The sequence below is a fragment of the Mastomys coucha genome, unplaced genomic scaffold (assembly GCF_008632895.1).
Source record: "Mastomys coucha isolate ucsf_1 unplaced genomic scaffold, UCSF_Mcou_1 pScaffold14, whole genome shotgun sequence".
Taxonomy (NCBI): Eukaryota; Metazoa; Chordata; class Mammalia; order Rodentia; family Muridae; genus Mastomys; species Mastomys coucha.
Window position 1 is genome coordinate 91,570,209 of NW_022196896.1, and position 20,849 is coordinate 91,591,057.

Sequence of the window (20,849 nt, forward strand, 5' to 3'; positions counted from 1 at the left end):
CCTCACTTGGGCACTTCAGCTTGTTGAACTTTTTGAGTTCTGTAGACTATATCTTGGATATTCTGTACTTTTTTGGGGGGAGAGGGGCTAATATCCACTCATTAGTGAGTAGATACCATGCACATCCTTTTGAGTCTGAGTTACTTCATTCAGGATGATATTTTCTAGTTCCATCCACAGGAAAAACCAGGCTCAAAAGTTTAAAAGGCAAGGAGGAGAGCAGTATTACATTTTGACTTACTAGGCAAAGTATTTTCAGCTGATCTTTAAGCTGATTGTTCCTGAGTGAGATAAGAGGAGTAGTTGGTGAGTGGTGAACAGGGAAATTTTTGAACATTGAGACAACAGAGCATGAGTATTATAGTCATAACTTTTTGGCTTATTAGTAGCATTCTTCAGCATTAGCCACAAAACCCACAATGAGCTCATACAGAGGTGTAGGAGGTTCTGCCTGATGGTCAGCTCTGACTCAAACCATAGCAGATCATATTGACCTTTAACTTGATGGGTCCTACATAAACCTTTGTGGAATTGCTTAAGATTAGCAAAACTCAGGATGTACAGAACAGAATGTAACAGGATGTGGGATCAGTATGAACTTGTTCTGAGTCAAGTTATTTTTCCATGTCATTGACTGGCAGGTATGTTGTAGCAATTATATGAAATAGCTGGAAGACATGGAACAAAACTGGTACAGGTATTCTGGGGGTAGGGAGTTAGACCACAACAAAACATTTTAGGAGTTGCATACTTTCCAGGGCCTAGCCTTTCTTTTCTTCTCTTTTTACTGAATGTGGTGGAGAGGGAAAACGAGGGGGAATAGGGAAGATAGAGAGAGAGAGAGAGAGAGGGGAGAGAGAGAAAGAAAGAGAGAGAGAGAAGGAAAGAGAGAGAGACAGAGAGGCAGAGAGGCAGAGAAAGAAAGATTCACTTACTGGATATCTATGGTAGGATGATACAGGTTTCATTGTTGGTGTGGAAATTCCTACTGTCTAGTCAAACCTTTGAGCCTGATACTACAACATTCAGAACTTTATTTCTTAGAGTTTTAAAATCTATTTAAAACCATCTGAACAGAATTTAGTCCTCAGCTGTGTATGATGTGAGGCATTGAAGAATTAAAGTAAGGAGTTATAGCATTTTCTTGAAAATGTCTGAAATCTCACTTGCCTCTCTCATTATGTCAAAAAGAAAACTTGAAATTTTGACACTCTAACCCGTAGAAGTCAAATTTTTGATGTGTCTAAAGACAGCCATTTTTTGGTTCTACTTCTAAATATAGTGATTTCTTAGAACTAGAATTGTGTGATTGAATCTCATATGTTAGGAGACATTATGGTAAAATGTCATCAAGGCAGAAAAAAAAGATTGTGAGGATAATATCAAATACTCAAAACTGGAATGAAAATGTATGGAATCCAAAAGCCTTGCAGCTGGTACAACAAGACTTCTGTTACCGACGGAAGCTTTTGAGGGTAGCGCAGTCCATGACCTGTGCAGCTTAGTTAACAATGTCTTATCTTTCTTGTGTATCTTTCTTGAGTGTTGAGAGAGACACCTGTACCGAGTTCTGTAAATGTCCAATTCGATGTCCAGTGTACAAATGTAACAATTTTGTGTCTTGATTTCCATGCTAGTAAGCTTCCAAGTTCATTGGCTATACAGGTTTCAGCTAGCCAGGGCCAGAATTAGTTCGATGAGAGATTTTTGTTGGTCTACAAGTTATAGTACTGTAACAGAGTACGTGTGACTGGTATCTCTTGGTACCAATATAGAAACCTACTTATGCACTTTCACAGGTATATTCAAAAGGAAAATAATTCACAGCCGCATATAAATGACATCCCTTTGTGAGATAAGTGAGTTAGTGCTTTCGTTCCGTTCATTGCTTCTGTGACTAGATGCCGAGGAAGCAGGAATTATTTTGGTTCACAGTTTGAGGGCCATGCTGAGGAGGTGGGTGCTATGCTTGCTCCTTCCTTTTTAGTCAGTCCAGAACTCCAGCCCGTTGAGTGGTGACACTCACATTTGGGCGAGTCTTCAGGATTCAATCACCCAATTGAGAAATGCACAGACATGACCAGAGGTTTGTCTTGTAGGTGATTCTAGATCATTATCAGGCTGATAATCCATATTAGTTATTCCAGATTTCTGTTATGATGACTTAATGTTCAAGACAATCAACTTAAAAAACAGGAGAAAATCTTCATTAGACTCTGAGAAGAGGTTTTGATCCATGGCCTCGCTGGGCCTATCTAGTCCATCAAGGTGAGAGGGGATGTTTAGTTTATGGTATTTGGAGAGAAAGAAGGTACAGGGTCCCAGTTTATCCCTCAAAGGCATTCTCCTAGCAACTTCCTTCCAGTAGGCCCTACATTGTAGGGATCCTTTCACCTCCCAGTAACATCATCCACTGGGGCAAGGCCTTTAACACATGGGATTTTGGAGGGTAATTTAAAATCCAAAATATAGCAATAAGGGAAAGTAAGACTATGCTGTTTGTATTCATTTGGAAATGTGAACATATTTAACAAAATGAGAGAGTATGGGGAAGGTCAAACTGTCTCAGTATGTCTTCTATTTTATAGATTTTGAGATGAGAATGTGTTAATTGTACATGAAAGCTGTGCTTGAAAAATACGTAGTTGTTAGGTATGGAGTGAAAATGTTTTACCTTTTAAAGTTGTTCAAATAGCACCTCATTATTTATAAATTATATTTATAAAATATAATTTCTTGATAAGTTTATCACCTAGTGTTTGAAAAATTAGTGTTATGTTCTTTAAATTCTTTATATCATTTATCATTGGAATAATCAATACTGAGTTTTGTCTGAGTAGAAAGAAATGGAAGTCTTTTGTTTACATGTCTGTAAGTTTAAAACAGTTGCTTCAATTGTTACATTAAACTTTCAAGTATAATAAAATAATAAAAAACCCTCTGTACTATTTAATCTAATGTATGACTTTTACCAGTACAAAGCAGATTAGGTGAGGGTGAGTTAAACTTACTTTGAGTTAAATTTATGTAATTCCAATAAAACAAATATTTAATGGCCATCTGTGTCCTCTATAGTGTCCTAGGCACTTAGGGCACCCCACTGCATTTCATCACCCCACATTGATCTCTGCCCATGTATTACTTAAATTTTAGTTAGGAATTAGAAACTAATTGTAACAAATAGATAAATAGTATAAATATGAATGCTATTTATACTGTAAAAGTTAAATATAAGATTACAAGTCATAAACAAATATGAAATGAATACCTACCAAAAAATTTAATACCTTATTTAATGAGGAACTAGGAAGATGTTAAACTGGTTCAAATGAGAGAATTAATGAACCATTTATATTCATGAAATTTAATGCTGAAGATTTATAAGTAAATGCAAAAAACTCAGTCAGGATTCATTAGGACACTAATGGTTTGTAGCCTGTCAAAGACAGCTGAGTTTTTATTTCTATGGTAAGAAGCATTTGTGTTCAATTTCCTGATGTATCTCTACAGGTTAAAAGCTACAAAATAAAAATTGCTCTAAATTCTGAAAGAGATAGTTTTTTTGCCAACAACTTTTAAATTATTATGTTTCATTTTAATGCTAATTAAAACAAAGTACCATTGTGCCACACCTAGGAGACTAGTTATTTTGTGGTCTTAGAAACAAGGTATTGAACCTGACTAGTATAGAAGTAACTCTCTAATGTTATAAAACTCATATACAGGCTCCCTCAGAGTAAGGAATTCAGGACCTATAGTGTTTTCACTGGTCTGGGTACTTAAGAATAAGAATTTTAAGGCTGTATTTGTTTCTCCAAAAGAAGGTGGGGCTAGCATCCATTCTCATTTATTTAGTTTGGCAAATTTATTCATTCAGGTTCTTTTTTTTTTTCAATCTTAGGTGTTGGGAACTTAGTACTGGAGACAGGTGGATTTACCAGGCTCCGATCTTAGCTGCTATTGGGGTAAGTTGTAAAGTTTATGTAGTTTCAATGAATGATAAAGGAACAAATAAAATTGCTACTAAAACTCAGACAGTTTTGAGGCTTAATTATGGATGTTATGACTTTATTATTATTATTATTATTATTATTATTATTGTTATATCTTTTTTTTACAGCCCAGACTTTATCCACTTCCTGGTCCACCCTTTAACTGTTCCACATCCCATACCTCTCATCCTCATCTCCAAGAGGATGTTCCATCCCCCCACTACTAAACCTCCCCCATTCCCTGGGGCCTCCAGTCTCTTGAGGGTTAGGTGCATTTTCTCTGACTGAGTTCAGATCCGGCAGTCCTCTGCTGTATATGTGTCGGGGGCCTCATATCAGCTGCTGTGTGCTGCCTGTTTGGTGGCTCAGTGTCTGAGAGGTCTGGGGTCCAGGTTAGTTGAGACTGTTGATCTTCTTATAGGGTTGCCCTCCTCCTCAGCTTCTTCTAGCTTTTCCCTAATTCAACCACAGGAGACAGCAGCTTCTGTCCATTGGTTGGGTGTGAATATCTGCTTCTTATTCTTTCAGCCGCTTGTTGGGTCTTTCAGAGGGCAGTCATGATAGGTCCCTTTTTGTGAGCACGCCATAGGATTAATAATAGTGTCAGACCTTGGGGCCTCCCATGGAGCTGGATCACAATTTGGGCCTGTCGCTGGACCTCCTTTTCCTCAGGCTCATCTCCGTTTTATGTCCCTGAATTTCTTTCAGACAGGAACAATTCAGAGAGTTTTTGACTGTGGGATGGCAACCCCATCCCCCACTTGATGTCTTGTCTTTCTGCTGGAGGTGGGCTCTACAAGTTCTCTCTCCCCATTGTGGGGCATTTCATCTAGGGTCCCTCCCTTTGAGTCCTGAGAGTATCTCATGCCCCTAGTTCTGGTACATTCTGGAAGGTCCCCCTACCTCCTACCTCCTGAGGTTGCCTGTTTCCATTTCTTCTGCTGACTCTCAGAGCTTCAGTCCTGTTCCCCCACCCAATACTAGATCATGTTCCCTCTTCCCCTCCTTGTCCTGTTTCTCTTCCAAGTTCCTCCCTCTCTCCCCCCTCCTGTGATTGCTTTCTTCTCCCTCCCAAGTGGAATTGAAAAGTCTTCACTTGTGCCCTTTGGCTTGTTAACATTTTTGAGTTCTGTGGACTGTATCCTGGGTATTTTGTATTTGTTTTTTTTTTTTTTTTTTTTTTTTTTTTTTTTTTTTTTTTTTTTTTTTTTGCTAATATCCATTTATTAGTGAGTACATACCATGTATGTCCTTTTGGGTCTGAGTTACCTCACTCAGGATGATATTTTCTAGTTCCATCCATTTGCCTGCAAAACTCATAATGTCCTTGTTCTTAATAGCTGAGTAGTATTGCATAGTGTAAATGAAACACATTTTCTGTATCCATTCTTCTGTTGTGGGACATCTGGGTTGTTTCCAGCTTCTGGCTATCACAAACAAGGCCACTAGGAACATAGTAGATCACATGCCCCTGTGACATGGTGGGGCATCTTTTGGGTATATGCCCAAGAGTGGTATAGCTGGGTCTTCAGGTAGATCTATTTCCAATTTTCTGAGGAACCTCCAGATTGATTTCCAGAGTGGTTCTACCAGTTTGTAATCCCACCAGCAATGGAGGCATGATCCTCTTTCTCCACATCCTTGGCAACATGTGTTGTCACCTGAGGTTTTGAATTTTTGGAATTGAAGTAAAAAATAGTAAACTATTGGGCATTTCCTTTTTAAAAAAATATTATTATTATTATTATTATTATTATTATTATTATTATTATTGTTTTTGTTGTTGTCATTATTTTACTTATTCACTTTACATCCTGCTCATTGCCCTCCTCCTTGGGTCTTCAGTATGACAAAAGACCTATCTTATATTTCAAAGGAATGAGACGGTATTTCAATGTCTTCTTAGGTAAGTGGGACAAAAAGAGGAAAGGAGACTCTCCTCCATTTTCACCATGGAGGGTGAAGCCTCTGACTTTTATCTGTTCATATCTTTACTCCTAGCAGAAGTCCTCAGATAGTTCCAATGCACAGCCATCTCGCAGAGACTTCTAGGGAACTCTCTACTACATATTTTTCTCCTGGGATTCCAGACTCTTTGGGGATTTCTGTGCCGGACATCTCATATTTTCTAACCTATAAAAGGAAGAGTGCGGCCAGAATTCTCTCATGGTGTTCCTTCTTGTCTCTCTTTCTGTATAGAGTCTCATTGTGTGTCCCAGTCTGTGTCTTTGGACACACTCTGGTGTGGGTGCTTTTCTTTTCCCCTCAGTCCTGAGTTCTCGCATTGGAGGGGCTCATGTGATGTGAACCTCTTTTGTCGTCTTTTTCATCTCTGGGGGAATGGGTTGAAGCCCTGGTTATGAATGTAAGACATGGAGTTGGCTTCAAGTAGCCCCTCTTTTGTTCAGGGAGTTTTCACGGAGCAATGTCTTGCAGACCTCCAGGGACAGCACTGCCTTTCAGCATCCTATGCCTCAGTGGGGGGATCTCTATTATTATTTACAGGGTTCTTTAACTGGTCCAGCTGTCAGAAGCAAGGAGGCTTCTGTTTGGTTAATCCTGACCATAACCTTCACTCTTTGTTGCAACACATGTCTGTCTTAAAGTCAAATGTTGTATAATCATTCCCATCAGAGAACCCCAAAATGCAGCCCATCCACTCACATCACAGAATGTTGAACATGAGAAGTGTTTTTACTTTATCGATAGGCATATTGTTATTGATTAATGAGCTTTTTTTTTTTTTTTGCTTCTTCTGCTTCTTTTTTTTCATTATATATTTTCTTTATTTACTTTTCAACCCTTTCCTGGTTTCCCCTCTGGAAAAATCCCTATTCCTTCCCCCCTTTCCCTGCTCACCAACTCACCCTCTCCTATTTCCTTGCCTTGGCATTCCCCTACACTGGGGCATTGAGCCTTCTTAGGACCTAGGGCCTCTCCTCCCATTGATGACCGGCTACCTATGCAGATTAATGAACTTTTAAAGTATAAGTAATTCATTTCCCCCATTATAATGCTACAATTTAATTCTATAATAAATATAAATACAAAATGCATAGTTCATTTCTTATTAATCCGTAACTCATGGACAGCATCTATTGTATATATTAGAGCTTGAATTTCATTTGTAGTGTTATTTTTGAGATATTTAAGAAAGATTTCTGGAAGGAAGATTTTTCTCTAGGAAGAAAGTCATTTTGGTATTTGCAATTCTGTCAAATACCAAATATAGTTGCTAAACTGAATCTCTATAAATCTCTCCTTTACCAATCTTCCTTATCTCTATCTCTTTCTTGATTCTGGAGGTTGTTCCTCCTGTGATAACAGTTGGGGGGAAGTAATTCATTGACTTAAGGAGCAGAGAGTAGATTATACATGTTTATCTTCTCTTCATATTTTAAGAAGTAGTCAATGTAGTAGTTTTTTTAAAAGTCACCATTTAAGATGTTCCTAAAAGTTTTTCTGGGCTCTGCCATCCTGTTCCTTCTGTTAGAATTCTCTGAGATATCTTTTTTATGGGTGTGTAGAACAAAACACACATGAGATGACAAAAACAACCCCCCTGAAAATCTAAACTTTGTATTAAATGTACTTCTTTCAAAGTAGACCATTAGTTATTTGAAGAGTCTGTCTGTGTCAAATACACAGAGACTGGTCCATGGCACAATGATGCTGTAAAAGTGAATATAGACCAATAAGTGACTCTGAGGGTCAAATACATAGAGACTGGTCCATAGCTCAGTGATGCTATAAAAGTAAAGAAAGACCAAAAAAAGTGAAGGAGTACTCACTCCCAGTCCACATTTTCCTAAATCTGAGCCCCGAGTATCACGTGAACTATAATCTCTGCCAGCTCTCACAGTCGCATCGATTTATGCAGGGTTATTTAAATATGAAGAGATCTCCACTAGCATTGTCAAATTACAACATCTTCTAAATGGTTCCCATCCAGAACATTTTTTTGACCCTTAGATTATTTTTGAAGATTTCTCAGAAAATGAACCACAGACTACAGAAAAATGTACCTACAAATTCAAATGCATCAACAAGCGGTCAGCTTGGATTTATTATTTTAGTTTTTTGGTTCTTTTTTTTTAAAGGCCAGCTATGGGTTGCTTGAAGATTGAGTTTTAGGTGATATATTGCTTTATTGTCAATCAACAGTATTGCTTAGTAGTAGCTAGTATATGAAAATTAGTTGACAATAGTGACACATCTGTAGTTTTAGTTCTTGAGAAACAAAGGCTTAGGAGCTCAAAGCTATACTGTGAATTCAAGACCAGCCTGGGCTACAAGTCAGAACAACACAAGCCAAGCATTTCTTGTCAGTAATTCACAGAGCAGCTAAATAAAATTAAACTAGGTATTGGAGACACTGAATATTATATGTAATATGGCTTGATTGTTTCTAGATTTAGATGGGTCAGAAGTGTGGCTCACTAGCATGGAGTTAGGCATGGAATGCTAGTGCCTAAGTGTCTACTTTATGTGTGGATTCATAAAGATCGAATGGTACCTTGATAAACAGAAAGGGGGAATAAGATTATCCGAAAGACACTGGATTGTAAGAAAAAAACACACACATACACACACAAAAACAAAAAACAAAAAAAACAATTGCTGAATTAGATCAACCTGTATACTTTAAAGATGTTTTAACATCAGAGTGGAAGTCGTGGAATATGTTGCATTAGGGAAGAGGTTTTGCCTGTGAAAGACTATGGGTTCCATCCAAATTGGAAAAGATCCAATCTGAGTAAGAGAAGTTTCCACATGAAAGGCATGACTCAAGGAAAGAATTGATGCAGAAAGACAGCAAGGAAGATGATGTAGAAAGCTAATCCCCTGCATGGAGACAGCTCAACAAACCAGCTGAAGAAGTACATATGCTTCATCATTCTGGCAGATTGGAAATCCTTGATGCTAAAATGGACGTTTTGCTGAAAGATAGATGACCAGGAATGCAATTATGAAGGATCATTATATCAACAGATTTTCACAAGGACATTTGGACTATTAAGTCTGTGGAATTGATGACTGTTTCTGTTGTAACAGTAAAACTGTGTATGACTTTTAGGTTAAATGAAGAGGTAGGGGAATCTTAATTCAGTAATATGGCTGCTCTGGCAAGAGATCATATAGAAAGAATTTCTAAGTCTGTGTGATCCAGCTAGAATGACATACCTTTAATACCTCTGGATAGAATATGGATACATCCTTAGTATACACCTTTAATCCCACACAAGGAAGGTAAAGTTAGTTTGTAAAAAAGGAAGCAGCCATGTTTGAAAGTGCCATCTAATTGAGGGGGAGACAAAGTGATGAATCAGAGAAAGATTTGACAGAAGGAGTCAGAGATAGGATGCACCCCAGTCTCACTAGAACAGACAGGAAAAAGAGGTACAGGGTATGTCAGGAGGGGAAAGCAATTCAGAGATTGCGGTATAGTTGAGTTCAGACAACACAGTTGAGTTTGGCTAAGTTCAGTTCAGAGGCAGTTTTTACCTGGACAAATTTACAGAGATTATACAATTATATATTTATGCAATTACATGAGCAAACATTTTCCCCCAAGAACATTGCACGAGGCATGCAGGGACTCTGTAATTCTCATTTACATCAGCAGCAACAAGACCATCCTTCACCACTGAAAGGCAATCATAATAAACGATGGATGCCACTGTTCATTTGTTCTTCATTGCCCTTGATTGGCATATAATGCACCTCTCCTAACTGCAGAATCATGTCTCTAATGTCTATAGGGATTTTTTTTTCTTAATATCCTGTTCACAGTCTTTTCTTCAGAAAGAATAATTTGCTCACTAGCTCTCAATTCCATGTTCTCCATGTAAGCACGTTGAGCCCACACAGCTGGACGCATCCTCTGGAAGGGCTCTTCTAGGGCAGTCTCAGTTGATGAAGAGGTTCTCCTGCTCTGTTGACTCACACCTTGCTGTTTATTCTACTGATTTAAAAACTTGGCCATATTCATTTGCTGCTTTATATATATTTAAGGCAAAGTACATTTATTCAGCAATAATGGTACATTTTTAGAATTATAATGTACAGTGAAAAAAAAAGCCAAACTTTTTGGGGTTTTCAAACTCTAGACATGTTATTCTTGGGTATCTAGAGACAATAAATCCAAGGAACTCTCAGAAATTTCAAGGTTGGGATTATTTTAACATAATTTCAACAATCTTCATACTCTATTATTTTGAAGTTAAAAATTTTTGTTGTTTTATTTTTATTATTATTATTTTTTAAAACACACCAAGTTTAGCAGTGCTTACAAAAGAAGTACTCCCTACAGGAATATTGAGTGAAAAATGCAACTTAAATTTCATGTCTCCCAGGAAGGTAATGGCCCTTCTTGGAATCAGATGTGGACACCACCCATCAAGGACTGAATCTGCACTGAAAACATGTTACCCTTTGAGAGTGCCCTCAAGGGACATACACAAAGGATACTGTATATGTGAACTCATTAGTATGCCTTTTGGCTTTGTTTTGTTGCCATTTTCTGTTCTTTTAAACTTAAATGAAATCTATACATATGCTTACATATATGTGTCTATACATTATAGGCTGCCATATGAGTTGAGGGAGAACATGCTTTTTTTTTCTTCATTCTGTGATTGGGTTTCCTCACTTAGTATCATTATACATTCTAAGTCCCTCAATTTTTTTTTCCTGAAAATTTTGTCATTTCATTTTTTTCTTCAGAGTTGAATAATATTTCATTTTACATATGTAGCAGACTTTCAACATCCATTCATCTGTTGATGGGCATCTAGGTTGGCTCCTTTTCTTTTCTATAATGAGAACAGCAGCAATAAATATGGGGATGCAAATGTCTCTGTGGTGGGGAATGGGGTTCCCTGGATGCACACATGGGAGTGGAATAGCTGGGGCACATGTTAATTTTATTTTTACTTTTTTGAGAAACCTCTAAATTTGTTTCCCTACTTGCTATCTTAATTTTCACCCCATGTGCCACAAGCCATGAATGAGGGTTCCTCTTTCTCCACATCCTCCCCAACATTTATTATTAGCCTGTTTGTTGATTGGCTGTTTGATTTTCTTTGTATTTAGTTTTGGCAGTTCTTTGTGTCTGAGGTGTAGTTGGGAAAGATTTTCTCCCATCTGTGGCCTATGTGCTATGCTGATTGTTTTCGTTGCTATGCAAACACCTTTCAGTTTGCTGTAGCCCTACCATCTGATTCTAGGGGCTTGTTCCCCAATGGAGGAGTTAGAGAAAGGACTGAAGGAGCTGAAGGGGTCTGCAACCCCCTATGAAGAACAACAATATCAACCAACCAGAGTTCCCAGGGTCTAAACCACCAACCAAGGAGTACACATGGAGGGACCCATGGCTCCAGCCATATATGCAGCAGAAGATAGCCTTGTTGGGCATCAATGGGAGAAGTGGCCCTTGGTCCTGTGAAGGCTCAATGCCCCAGTGTAGGGGAGCTGGAGGGCAGGGAAGTGGGAGTGGGCAGGTGGGTGTGGGCACACCCTCATAGAAGCAGGAGGAGGAGGGATGGTATAGGGAGTTTTGCGGGGGGAGGGAAATCGGGAAAGGGGATAACATTTGAAATGTAAATAAATAAAATATCCAATAAAAAAGTTCTTGCTGACACCATTATTTTGAAGAGCAATTTTTATGTTTTACCTAGAAGTAGAATCTCAGATTTAAACTAAATGTCTTTGATCCATTTTTAATCAATGAAATCTTTTATTGCTTCAATTGTATTTGATGGGCAGAACAACAGAATGGCCAGGAGTTACACAGCAGGTCCAACTGTGTGTTCTACATGAGCATTGGCTGTGTGAGTCACCTGCTCTGCATCTGCAGAGTGATGATGAGGATACATCTTCTAGAATCATTGTGAAAATTAAAAAGCTCTTTTTTTTGTAAAAAAGAAATCAGGATATCATGTAACCAATAACACTTTCTAGTTACCCTTAACTATTTAGAGCAATTGTCTGGAATTTCATGAGGCTATTTTTACATGTATCATTATGTTTATATACATGTGTGTGTTTTCTTTGAAACTAACTACTTCTGTTCGGACTTGCCTTTTCTTAATTCTTATATTTTTGTTTTAATAGTCAATTTGGCCATCCTTAAGTATATCTTCTCTTTTATTAAACTGTTAGGTTAACTGGTATATATCACTTCCCGATCAAATTTATTTTTGGGTTTTCAGAATTTACCTTTGCTGTATGACATGAGGACAGACCTTGGTTCTGGACATTTTTATACAGTAGAGCTTAGGGTTACACTTCTATTATACGGACTAGGGACTGATAAATGACAGTACACAGCTGGTAGTGCTCCCATAGCATCTCTCGGCTCCGTTCCTAACTCTCAGCCATTTACACGGTTGCTGTGATTCAGCCTTTCCCCAGATCTCCGCGCCAGACTTACTGCATCATTAGGAAATGTTTTCTCAGGTAGAGAGGAAATTCTGTGATGGGAAATAAATATGGCCGTTCAGAAAGCAATCCCCAATGGAATGTTTTCTGTATGTTTTAATACATCTAAGGAAAGTGAGAGTGTGATCATTAAATACATCACAGAACCATGCAGATGGCTTCAAATTCCAGTGACTAGCTGGATAACCCAGGTCAAATCTTTTTGAATTGGAAAATTTGGGTCCTTAATAATGGTACACAATAAAAGTATCTTATATTCATGTCAAGCTTAGAGAGTATTCAAGGAATGGCAGCCATGCTTGGTTAGTCTAGGAGCATTTTCCTCTACTACACAGGAAGAGGAACCAACTCTCTGCCATCTCCCTTATTTGAAGGCAGAACTTGATTCTCTCTAATGGATCCCACTCCTATCCCTTTTCAAATTCAATATAACTTTCCATATCAGGGGCCTTTTCTTATACAGCATCTTGCCTATAAAATATCCTTAACATGCATCTCCCAGTACATTTCACACATCATAGGCGAGGATATTATTCTCTGAACAATTCTATTACTCCTCTTCATGAACACAGAGGCAGAAGCTAGGTTTTAATTCAGTTTTAAAAAGTTAGTCCCATTTACACCATAACTTAATCTTGTCCCACCAATCTGCCATGTGGCTTCCCCTGATCTTTGGACCTTGGATTTTGTTAGATTATTTTCTAATATTTCTGTTTTCTAATGCTATTAAAAATTTAGCCTTTCTTTTCTTTTCTTTTTTAAATTTTTAAATGAAAGCAAATTAAGAATCAGTAGCCTTTACTGTCTTATCTCAGATTCTGCATCCAAATTTCTGGAATGGGGAATTTTTAGTCTTGATACAAAGACGTTAAAATTATTAAATTTAAACAAATGTCTTGAAGAATAATTTAATTTTTGTGTGGTATTACCTTCTTTTGTCTTTCAGCTGAATTTTATTCTGTTCCTGAATACAGTGAGAGTTCTTGCTACCAAAATTTGGGAGACCAATGCTGTTGGGCATGACATGAGAAAGCAGTACAGGTAATACAGAGAAACTTTCCTCACAGGAAACATTTTGCTTGCCGTTTAAAGAATAAGAACTAACTAGTTTTTAGGGGATTTGCTCTATGAATGTGTGTTTTTGTTTAATTCATTTACACGATTTGTTGGAAGCAAGTATATTGATAGTCAAGATAGAAATATTCCCAAACTTTCTTACTGTGCCTGAATACTCTGTACATTTTTATCTGTTCTTAGCAGGTTGTTAATTTCCTACAAATTGTACGAATTTACCCAAAAGTCTACTGGTGAGGATCTTAGGTAGTTGCTTTTATTTGAAAATATGTCCTTACTGAAAAAAATCAAGTGGGTGCATTTGTTGTATTACACCCAATCTTTGGTGAATTGATAGCTCCCAAATACATATTTTAAGAACTTTTTAAATTCACTGATTGGAGGAATTTTATTACTTTGCCTTTCATGAGGAAAAGAACAAATTGAGTGTTCATAATCGCTATCGAGCCATTTTAAGGGAGTGCCCATTCCTGCTAGTGATCATTTGTTAATTCTGAGTACTCTGTCCAATTGAACTCACATGTCTAGCAATCAGATGGATGCTGACTAGGTTTTGCATTACTTAAATCAGTTAACAACTTCTGCCCCAGATTGCTGTGAAGTACTATCTCAAATACAGTTAAAAACAAACCATGTTCAGCATTTTGATTTTTTTATTTCACAAGCATTCTCCAAGTTTTTTGCTGATTCTTTCCCCTCTGACATGTTGTCAGCCTTTTTCTGCCCAGCAGCAAAGACTACAAGGTTGGCTGGGACTCTATAGCACGTACAGTGTGAACTAACCTGCAGCTGCCAACTCCAACAATGTTCATTGGTAGTATTGTGATATTCATTGTGCCTAAGAATCTATGGTAAAGGCCTATATTGTACTAAGATAGCTTGTCTCATATTTTCCACCATTGAAGACAGAGGCCAAGAATAATGGCACAGTGTGGGGATATAAATAACATTTTATTCTACATAAAGTGAAAAAATGTGATTATGTTTATAATTGCTGTGGATTTCTAGTTATGAATGCAGGATGCTTATTTATATAGTTGTAAATGACAGGAAGTTGAACTTCTTTGAAAAAGTTGAGCAAGAGTTTTGAGATACTTGGGCAAGAAAGGAGGATGATGAATAACATCTAAAAAAATCCCAGGGGATTGTTTCTTAGAATAATTGAAGAGAACAATTTATTAAGAATTTAAGTAAGCTGCTATTCAGAATTCAGAATAACTTTTAAATAATCTGATGTCCAGAAATATTTTAAATTTTAAAGTTGTTCATTAGAGAAGGTCTTGAGTCATAGGACTTAGGGATTGTAGGTTTTCAGCTAACTGGCTATTTTTCCATAGCTGAAACAAAATTGGTATTCCTCATAGTGTCCAGAGATAAGCCACACATAAATACACAACGGGAAATGTATTTCTTATTTGAGAAACTACTTGACAACAATTTGGAAATTCAGTTCTGTTTCTGTTTTTGAGACCCCAGATTATCAAACCTTATTTCCAAAGCAGACTTGGGTAGATGAAATTTGTGTTCTTGTTTCAGTAGTGTTAGTATTAATTTGAGAGTAGACTACTAAAATGTGTGTGTGTTAGGGTTTCTATTGCTGTGAAAGGATTCCATGGTCACAGCAACTCTTTAATTGGGGCTCGCTCACAGTTCAGGGGTTAGTCTGTTATCACCATGGTGGGAAGCACAGCAGCAGGCAGGCAGGCATGGTGCTGGGGTGGTTCTACATCTAAATCCACAAGGAGCAGGAAGAGACCATGAGCCACTGGCTTGGCTTGAGCTTCTGAAATCTCAAAGCCACCCTTCCAGTGACATTCTTCCTCTAGTAAAGTCACATCTCCTCTAACAAGGCCACAACTCCAACAACGACACTCCCTATGAGTCTATGGGGGGGCATTTTATTCAAACTACCATATTTCAACTCACTGGCCCCCATAAATTTATGGCTGTATCATAAGGCAAAATAAATTTAGTCCAACTTCAAAGTCTCCATAGTCTTTAACCATCTTAATCCTGTTTAAAAATACAAAATTTAAAGTCAATCTCTTAACTGTAACTCTTGTAAAGTCAAAATAAATAAGCAGATCACATACTTCCAAAATATAATGGCACAGAGTATACATTACCATTTCAAAAGGGTGGAAAGGGCGCATGATTGGGTAATACTGCACCAATGCAAGACCGAAACCCAACTAGGCCAACACCAAACTCTGCATCTTAATGTCTGACGTCAACGGGCCCTTCAGATCTCCAGCTTCTTTCAGCTTTGTAGACTACAACACACCTGTTTCTCTTGGGCTGGTTCCACTCTTTTGCTAGCAACTTTCCTTGGCAGATATCCCATGAGTCTGGCATGAGTCCAATATCTTGGGGTCCCCAAGGTAACCCAGGCTTCACATTTACAGGTTCATGTATTAGCCTTTCTAGGTCTCCATGCAGGGACATCCCTGACATGCCTGACCTCAGCAGCTTTCCATAGTTGAAGAGGGAGATTCCATAAACCCTTTATTGTATCCTTGACTTTAAACTCAGAACCACACATCTGAAGCTGTTAAGTTCTGCTACTTGCTGTGGAATTGGCTCCTTGTTTTGATCAGCTCTGTTTTTGATGGTTTCCTTCACTGTCTAAACTTGGCTGCACTGGAACTTGCTCTGTAGACCAGGCTGGCTCTGAACTCCCAAAGCCCATGTTTCTCCAAACAAAAGCATGGTTACAGGCCTATCACAGCAATATCCCAGTTTCTTGTACCAATTTTTGTCTTAGAGTTTCTATTGCTGTGAAGAGATACCATAACCATGGCAGCGCTAATGTAGGAAAAGATTTAATTGGGCCTGGGTTACAGTTCAGAGGTTTAGTTCATTATCATTGTGCTGAGAATCATAGTGGCACATGGGCAGACATGGTACTGGAGAGATAGCTGAAAGTTCTGCTTCTATATCTGGATCCACAGGGAGCAGGAAGAGATAGCAAGCCCTGGGTTTGGCTTGGGCTTCTAAAACCTCAAAGCCCATCCTCCAGTGGCACTTCCTCTAACAGGTCACACCTCCAATAATACCACTCCCTAGGATTCTTTGGGAGCCATTTTCACTCAAACAGTATGTGATCCCAACCATTTTTGTACTTTCAAACTTTTGCAAAAAGGTTTATTTTACTAGCTTTATCTCATACATATTTCTTAAAAGAAAGCAATACAAATTTAAAGCAATATGAAATGTCTAGGCAGTGGTATCTAATAAACACATTTCCATGCACAATCCTCTGAAAGACTAAAAAACATTTTTCAGAGGTAATATAGTCTCTCAAGAAGAATGTCATGGGACAAGTTTGTCATTTGGCATCCATATGCCCATGTATTTTCTCCCTTCCTTTCCTCCCCTTCTCTTTATACACACATGTGCACACACCCATGAACACACACACAGACACCCACACACCCACACACTCATGCACAAACATACAAACATATTCACAGACATCTGAAATTTACACTTAATCTCTTAGATTATTTGGATGATATAGTGCTTTAAAATGATGATAAATGAACAAATCAGGTGTTGAGGCAGTTTCCTTCTGATTTACAAACAAGCAGCCATGAAAAGCCCTTCCCCCCCCCCCCCCCCCCCCGTTTTCCTCAGTGGCACATGAAGGGTGGTTTACTATAGATTATTTTAAAACAAGATCAGTGTGTGAAAGACAACAAACCTATGTAGTTGTAGCCAAGGATGATGAACATTTTCCTTTTAAATTACAACTCAGTTCCTCTTGTTTTGGGAATCCTTCTGGAATAAGCACTTGTACAGTAATGAGAGTGAAAGAGAGGAAATATCACCAGGGGACCGAAGCCAGAATAACACCAGAAAGGCTTTGATCCTGGGCCCAGTTAGTGTTCTCACTTTATACTAAAAAGCTGAAAGGCAAGGCAGATAAAGAAGCAAGATTTTTCCAGTAGCATAGCTGACCATCGGCAGGTGTTAAGGGCAACCACCTATTGTTTCAGCAATTTCTCTAGCTTTGTTCTGTTCTAGGTAGCAAGAGCTTGTCAAAGAGGCAGTACAAGCAGTTCTTTAAGTCAACTGCTAAAGAAATCAACAAATCGGTATCTAATAATTGATCTTTTATATCTTATTCCATGCTGTTCCCTCCTTTTCATCTTCTACAACAGTGTATGGATGTATCTTAAAGAAATGGGTTGGTACTGGAATGCCATTTGCATTGCCTTTTGGGTTGTACTTGCAGCCTGAATCCTTCTAAATACCCCTTTGGCATTTTGTCCCACTAATTCCTGTCTCCCCTTTCAGTGTTAATCCTCTAGGATTTTGGAGGACTATTGTTGCCAATAACTCTGTTTCATTCTGAAGAATGACTAAGCTTTCCTGAACAACAGCTACCTTCTACTTGATCTGAGTAGAGAGTTGGCTATGATGAACATATGGATGCCTTATTGCAGAGGCATCCGTGGTCATGGACCCTGTCAGAGTCATTCTCACATGGACTGGTAAAAGTATAGGAATTCTCTTATTTCTTGAATCTAGTGGATGTAAGGGTTGCTGGACCTTGCTTCCTGTGAGCACATCTAAGTTAAAGGACAAGAATACCCATCTGCAACTGTATCCTGGGTAGCAGATGTAATTACCATTGGAGCAGGTGCAGTAGGTAGCACTGGGAGCTACTGTTCTTTTAATTAGTGTAGTCTAGCCTTTTCCATTTCTCACATATTGGTCTTCTCTTATGACTTGATGGCCCTGTGAAGCAAACATGCCTCTTTCCTTTTGCTGGTCAGGCTTTGGTTATTTATTCCGACTCTAGGGTAAGTAACCTGGCTTGCACATAAGCATTATGTAGCAATCCTGACATAGGTAAAGGAGGACATGGCTGGCATTTACTAAAGCCAGCATTTTAAGATGTACCTTCTTCAGATGAAGGCTTTATATGGTCAGTTTCCATAATATTTGTCCTTGTTTCCCCATCCCTAAAGGTCCATGATGGCTTTAACTTCTTGTCAAATTGTGGGATATCCTTTCCAGGAACCTTTCATGGCAAAGTCTATGTATTACCAGTATTAAGATAATACATAATACTATCAATATTAACCAATCACCAATTATAACCAATATAACCAATATTAACTAACAGGTTTCTCACAATTCATAACCATTCTTTTGTCATCTGGTCACTTGTCCATAGGCTATCACCAGAAAGGGCCATCTCTAAAAGGAATCACAGCCTATTTTACCAGCGTGGGCAGTTCCATCACAGTATGATGAGGTCCAAGGGATGACCAGTGGCTGTGAATCCATAGGATCAGGACATTAGGAGGCAGAGTAGGAGCTGAACTGTTGTCTTCATTCTGAAGTTGTTTTGAGATAGTAAGTTTCAGAGGTTGGTCTGGGTCAGCTCTCAGAGTTCACAGTATTATCTTAATACTAGTGTGAGTGTGGGATTTATTCACAGATTGGAACCTGCATCTTTAAGCTATTTTTTTTTGTGTGGCATTAGATTAGCGAAGTCTTTCAAATTTCCTGGAATTGTACTGGGGATGCACCATTCCAGTTCCAGAGACTTTCAGTGAGCAAAGAGGCCTGGGAGATGCAGCCTCTCTGGACTCTAACTGGGTTCTTGGTGAAGGACATCTCACTGGGGCTTCCAGAAATGTCTACAGAATTCTTCTAGAGTAAGCACTCTGATGCCAACAGGAGCGAAAGAGAGAAAATGTCACCAGAGGACCAAAGCTGGGAGGGCTCCTGCAAGGCTTCGATCCTGAGCCCAGTTTGTATTCTTGTTTTATACTCTAAAACCACAAGGTAGGGTAGGCATGCAAGCAAGATTTTATAGTCATGGATGTGACAGTTAAGCATGTTAAGAGAAATAACCCATTGTTTCAGCAATTCTCTCAGGTCATTCTGTCCCAGGTAGCAAGTGACATCATGCTTGGCAAATAGGCAGTACATGCAAGTGCTTTTAAGTAAATCACTAAATAAATCAACATCCAATTATAAGGTCTTTTATATCTTATTTTAATTTACTTCAACAAGTAAGAGGAATTGCTAGAACTTAGAAAATACAAGTGTGAAAGAGTTCACTGAAAAGAACTCTAACTGGACTTGTTCAATGTTAAATAAACATCATATTTAATGTTTAGGATAAAACTAATACAGCTTGGCAGCAAAGCAGATAGATTTAAAGGTGAATAATCACCCATGGAAGAATTTCCCATGAATATTGTACTTCCTTGGGTTTTTATGCACAGCTGGAAATGATAACATGTTTTTCTTATAAGAAGTGAGGTGACTACAGGATGCTATAGTAGCGTGGTGCAAAATTTCTAACAGTTTCATTTGTTACATTTCATTCTTGCAAGAAGGGAGAGAGGAAGTAAGGAAGGGAGACAAGCAACGGAGATCTTTGCATTTCAGTGGTTGGGAATCACTTGCATTACTGTGGTAGACAGAGTCCTATGATGGACTCTGGGAACCCTAGTTTCTTTGTACCGTTTATGTGACATGTGCAATACCTGCCATCAAGACCTTTAATGTGGGCAAGACTTATGACTTTGTTGATCTCTCCTTGATTAGGTTATGTTATATGACCAAGAAAGTGGACTAGTCACTCTTTTAATATTTTATAGAGACTCTGTCCTAGAAGCCTGAAAGGGCCTGTGGTCTGAATTTAAAGGCAGCCCACAGCATCCAAGTGACTCCTGGCTGAGAGCCAGAAGACAAACCTACAAATTCAATGGAGCTCTTTAGAAATCTGAATGAGTTGACAAAGGAACCTTAGGTCCATCTGTGAACCCAGCTTTAGCTGCAACCTTGAGTTCAGTCTTGAGATCCTGGAGTATAAGACCCAATTATATTGATGTGCCCTTTAAGCACTGCATAGCACTAGAGTAAATGGACATCATTTAAGGCAGTCACTCTGTGGTACTTTGTTATACAATACACTTGAATCAAATTACAGTTTTTACAGATGATCCCTTATCTCCACAGAACTATAAAATAGCTTAGTCATGGGTAAGCAGAGAAAACTTGAAAGACAGAACTAATAGGATATCAAATGGATTTCATTGCCTAGTGCAGTTTTTCTCTGATCTGCATTAAACTGAATGGTGACTTTTGCATTTGTGACCATTTTATAATATACTGCTCTGATTTAATTTAATATTTGAACCTTGGTTTTGGTTCCCAGCTACAAAAACAGGCGCGATCAAAGTTGGCTTGTTTCTGAAAGTACTCTCGAGGGGGATTTACACTGCATCTTAAAGACAGAATGTAATTTTCTTCTCAGAGAGATGTTAGACAAGAATTTCAAGGCTGTGCAAGTGCAGTTAATACAATTCCTGA

At 38.3% G+C, this 20,849-nt stretch overlaps 1 protein-coding gene across 1 annotated transcript in view; it reads left to right on the plus strand.

Annotated features, from left to right (window-relative positions):
• The window catches only part of Pth2r (parathyroid hormone 2 receptor), a 70,568-nt gene that overhangs the window by 38,352 nt on the left and 11,367 nt on the right, over nt 1-20,849 (plus strand). The window contains exons 9-10 of the mRNA XM_031368859.1: nt 3,902-3,965; nt 13,381-13,475. Coding sequence (XP_031224719.1) covers nt 3,902-3,965; nt 13,381-13,475 — 159 coding nt within the window. The remainder of the gene's footprint in view (nt 1-3,901; nt 3,966-13,380; nt 13,476-20,849) is intronic.